The 5,142-nt window shown below is 41.7% G+C and overlaps 1 protein-coding gene across 1 annotated transcript; it reads right to left on the reverse strand.

Annotated features, from left to right (window-relative positions):
• Positions 1-1,569: 1,569 nt before the first annotated feature.
• Positions 1,570-2,777, reverse strand: GPR85 (G protein-coupled receptor 85). Its single transcript, XM_021699400.1, has one exon. It carries the CDS (start codon positions 2,680-2,682, stop codon positions 1,570-1,572), a length of 1,113 nt encoding a protein of 370 aa, XP_021555075.1. The 5' UTR covers positions 2,683-2,777.
• Between the last annotated feature and the right edge of the window lie 2,365 nt (positions 2,778-5,142).

The raw sequence follows: 5,142 nt of genomic DNA on the forward strand, positions 1-5,142 counted from the left end.
ATAAGCTACCAAATAATGCTTTTGTAGATAATATTGTCAGTTTATCAGCTTTAAGCTCCCTATCGTTCGTGCATTTCCAGTTCCAAAACATAATAGCTACAAAAATAAAAAAGCAAAACCATAATAAAGCTAGTCTTCCTACTTTGTGCTTGCCTCCCAGGTCAAAAGAAATTGTTAATTGCCAAAAATGTAAAATTTATTCCAAGAAAAGTAACAGGCTACACGGGTAAATTTTGGCAAATGCAACTTTATATTGAAATTCACACATCTGTATCTTAAAGAATGAGACTCACAGACTCTAATGTATTTCTAAAATACCAGAAATCATATTATAAGCTTTCACAAGTTAAAACTGAAATAATTTAAACGACCAATACACTGAATGTGCAGAAAGTATAAACAAGACTGTGCCTTCGGTAGAATAAATGCTTCACAAATTGTGCAGGATGTCATACTAAGGCTGTGGTCTCCCTTTGACAGCTGATTTAAAATATAAACATACATCAACTGCCTGCTTCTTAGAACACACTAGAATGGGTAGCACACCTCAGAAGAAATTTTCATTATCCCAGTGATGTGCACCTTAATTTTCAAACCATGTGAGGAAAAAGGAAAAAGAGTATTAAATGATCGTCCATGCACTTCCAGATGCATGACCATGACCAGTTACTAATTCGATTTCCCCTATTTGCTCCAATGCTAAATAAGATGAAAGATACTAGATAACCCTTTAAGGCAACATGTGTTTATTCTGCATTATTAGAACTGCTCAGTTGTGATCAGTTGGTACCATTAATGTTGCCTCCCAGACCAATATCTAGCATTTGTAAAATATAAATGAATTGGAAAAACTTTATACCAAATCAACAAAAACCACATAATACAGTTCGATGCTAGCAATTTCACTAGTAGGTAAGGAAAGTGGTATTTAGAAATAGTAATGTATTAATACAAAAAAAAAAAAAAAGAGTAAACTCTAATTGGAACCAATATACTGCTTTGGAATGCTCCCCAAACTTACAAGGCGAATTTTTAAAAGTGTGATAATCCAATAATTCATGGCACATCTTTAGTGGATTACAGTACTTTAAGTCCCCAAATATTTTAGTCTTTGCAAAACAATAATAGTATGAAATGTTTTAAAGTCTTCAAACTTCTAAAATTAGTTTTTATCAACACATTTACCTCATGTCAACTTAATTTATTAAGATGTCCAATGCTAATTGTTTTTTTGATGTTTTTTTTTTCATAAGTAGTGATATACACAGCATTTAGCACTGATACTTAGCACCTGCTACTTTCATTATCTAGTTTTCAACCACATAAAGAAACTTAGGGCAGTGGTTCAGTCCTTTCTTAATTACAAACCTTCGCCGGCAGTCAGCAGGATCACTCTGAGATTTAAAATAGGATTATAGGTGAACTATTGCAAAGACTGCAGAATGTTGCCCAAATCCTTATAACCGCTGATCCCATTCTTGATTTTCTTCTCAAGATATGGCTACAGGCCACGATTGCTTAGCAGAGAAGGTTAGTGTTTCACAAGGCTAAAGATTTCCAGATGCTCCTTCATATAACACAGTAAGGTTCCCTTGGTAACCTGGATTTTCTGCAGTAAAGGAGGGTTGTGCTGAAACAGCGCCTCAGCTCCCTGTTGGAGAAAATGCAGACAAAAGGATTGATTCCTGCTTGGGCAAAACTCATCCAGACAGCGGCTGTTAGAAATCCCCCTGGTACTACAGGCCCTCTTGCAAAAACTCTCCAATAACAGGCCACCAGGTATGGGCCCCACAAGGTTAGGAAGAGAAAAGTCATTATATAGAACATTCTGCTGATTCTTTTCTCCATTTTGAACTCATCTAGGACCAAGAGCCTTCTTCTGCCCGTGGTGTTTGCATTTTGCCGGATGCCCAGCAAGGTGGGTGGTGTGGGACCCCTTCCAAATCCTGCTAGCCAATTGGCAGCTGCCTGGCCACTGGCGCCAGGGCCATGAAAAGTCCAGTTCTGGCTGACTGCTGCTACAAACTGGACTGGCTTCATTTTCCTTCGGTCGTGGACAAAAAATATCAGCTTGAGGTAGACAAGCTGTGTGGCTAGGAGGATGAGAGCAAGGAGCAGCATAAATCCTAAGGAATCATTAGCCCTGAAGGAGCGGTGTTGGAAGGTACATTGATCTTCCTCCCTAATGAATGAGTAAGTGCCCACATCTAAAACTGGGGGGAATGCCATGGCCACAGACAGAGTCCACACCATGCAGATCACAGCCAGACACGTCCAAAAGGTCAGCCTCTTTGTATAGAAGCGGTGATGGGCGATAGCTAAGTATCTGGTGACGCTGATGCAGAAGAGCATGAAAGCAGTGTGGAAACAGGACAAAACCCCCAGAAAGGCAATCACTTTGCAAGTCAGAGTCCCATAAGTCCAGGTAGAGCCATTTTTGACAGAGTTGAATACAAATGGGAAACAAATTGCAGATCTGAGGATATCTGAACAGCAAAGATCCAACAGGAAGTAGTAAGGTGCTCTATGCAAGGTCTTATCTTTCACTAGCAAAATGGAGATCAGAAGGTTGCCCACCACACTGACTCCTATTATGAAACCCAAGGAAGTCAGTTTCAGAAAGGCTGTTAGAGGAGAGAGATTTTGCAAAATGTTGTCAGCTGCATGGCTATAGTTCGCCATAGATGGATGGAGGATAAAGATACAGCCTCAGTCAAGTCTCATGATCTAGATATAAGAAGAAGGAAAAGATAGATCCATACATTTTACTGAAAATGTAATCCACAAAGAGAACTGATGCGATCTGCAGTCATGCTTCCTCTTTTCTTCCATTTGATTTGCCATCAGAATATCTGGAAAAAAAATGAGCTATCAGTTCTTAAGTTAACAAGTAATGATGTCAGGCAGTGCTAACATAAAACTGTTCATTTACGAGGAAGCAAATAAAGTTTTAATTTTGAATAATATTATTTGCTTTAGTATTTGTTTGAGATTTCAGAAAAATGGCTTGTTTAGTTTTCTGAACTAGATGAATTTTAAGATGTCTCTATTTTGGAGAACATAAATTTGATTGGGTACCTTTAGGACAGAAGGAATGAAATGTTCCACAATCATAAAATATGCCAGTCCAGGAGTTAATCACTAATGTTACAATGGAATCTACAAGATTGCTGATAGGAGACAGAGACGAGACTCCCTACATTTATTTGAGTTCTGTTAGTATCTGTCAGTGTTTTACAGGCAGCTTTCCTGCTGATATGGATCCAAAGAGCCCTTGCAAAATATGTCTTTTAACTCAAGTGCCACTATTCATGCTGCATATTATAAGAAGAGTATTTGTTGATTCATCTTAAAGCACAGTTTGAACATTAGACTTTGAAATTAATAGGAACTTATCCAGGATTCGATGTGATTTAATCTTTTGTCTTTCCCTCCCCACCCTACCCCCCATTTTTGGTAATCTTTTCTCCTTTAAACCCACATGATTATTAAAAACGGTTAATGTAAATATTGGCCAGGGAAACACACCCAGAGGAATAATGCACTTCCATTTGTAAACCTTGGCTGCCTGGATTCAAATGAATTTAACATGAACCTGTGTTTCTTGGGCAATTAAGCCTTTCCTATTTACACTGATAATCTTTGCTGCAAATCGCAAGTGGCTTCATTTTAAAACAAAATGCACATTGTGTCCTGGGTGCCTGAGAGCCACACCAGGAAAATCGGCTTCTTCTGTTATTCCCACGAAGCATGTTTCCTTTGCCACTTCTCGCTAGCCCGGAATATGCTGATGGAAGCCCAGGCAAAACTGCGTTCGATGATTTTAATTTCCCCACCGGTACATCCCCGGGTAAATACCGATCACATCATGCAACATTACGAAACCTGAAATCCGCCACCCCTGGATTTATAATGTGGGGTGGAGGAGGGGGAGGGGGAGAGAGACATGCATTACATACGCGAAGATGGGGAGAGAGATTGCTTCTGTGCTGCAAGGGAACTGTTCCCGGTGATTCGCAGTCTGATATTCCTCAGTCTTGCAACGCTTTCCAGAAATGGAGCTCTCAATAAGCCCTACTGAAGATGCATTGTCTGAATGTACTTCCATTATGCAGTTTATTGTCAAAAAAACAAAAAACAAAAAACCTCAGGGAGGGCTCGGTGCCGGTGAACCTGCAGTTTCATCAACACTGTGCGCCCCCCTCCCCCCAAACTTAACCGAGAGTATATCCTCCTACCTGTTGGCGTTGGATATCCCGACAGACTATAGCTTCTTCTTTCTATAAATTGCTGATTTTTTTTTTGCCTTAGTGCCTTGACTGAGCATCCAGGCAGGGCTCGGCGGCGCCTGCGCGCTGGAGCCTCCTTGAGCTCCAGCCGCGTCCTCCCCTGTCGCAGCGGCACCGTCTCCCCCAGTAACGCAGGGGCCGCCGCGGCGGCGGCGGCGGCGGCGGCGGCGGCGGCGGCGGCGGCGGCGAGGGCGGCGGCGAGGGCTGCTTCAGCCTCTGTGGAGCCAACAGGAGCCTCGACCCGTTTCCAGAGCTGGCAGGGCTTATTGAATATCCTGTCCTGTTGAGGTGGCAAAATTAGGTTTTTGTCCCTTTCTGGCTGCTTCTGAACTTTTCCATCCCCACATCTGAAGTGGGGGCTCGGAAAGGCTTTTTCAGGACCTCAGGCCCAGCCTCTTCCCTTAGGGCAGCGCCAGGAGAAGCCACGGTGTCGGGGGCGCTCGCCCCCTCTTCAGCTTCCCGGGACCCTAGCCTTCCCCGAACATTTCCTTCCTTTCTCTTTTAGGGTGGTCCAACGCATTGGAAGCTTCTTTTAGATTTCCTTTTTAATGATTTCCCCAGCTGACCTTTGCATTTGCAGGTTAGGTGGGAGGGGGGAGAAAAAGAAAAAGAAAGAAAGAAAGAAAGATGAAAGAAAGAAAGAAAGAAAAAAGAAAGAAGGAAAGAAAGAAAGAAAGAAAGAAAGAAAGAAAGAAAGAAAGAAAGAAAGAAAAAAGAAGAAAGAAAAAGAAATTAAATAGGTATTTTTTAAAGAGCGCAGTCACGAAAAATCTTGTCAATGGGGAAGGAGGGAAAGCAGGTTAGGGCAGCCTTGTCTTTGTTAGTCATCTTCAATTCTCAAATGCACGCAAAT

The sequence above is a fragment of the Neomonachus schauinslandi genome, chromosome 12 (assembly GCF_002201575.2).
Source record: "Neomonachus schauinslandi chromosome 12, ASM220157v2, whole genome shotgun sequence".
Taxonomy (NCBI): Eukaryota; Metazoa; Chordata; class Mammalia; order Carnivora; family Phocidae; genus Neomonachus; species Neomonachus schauinslandi.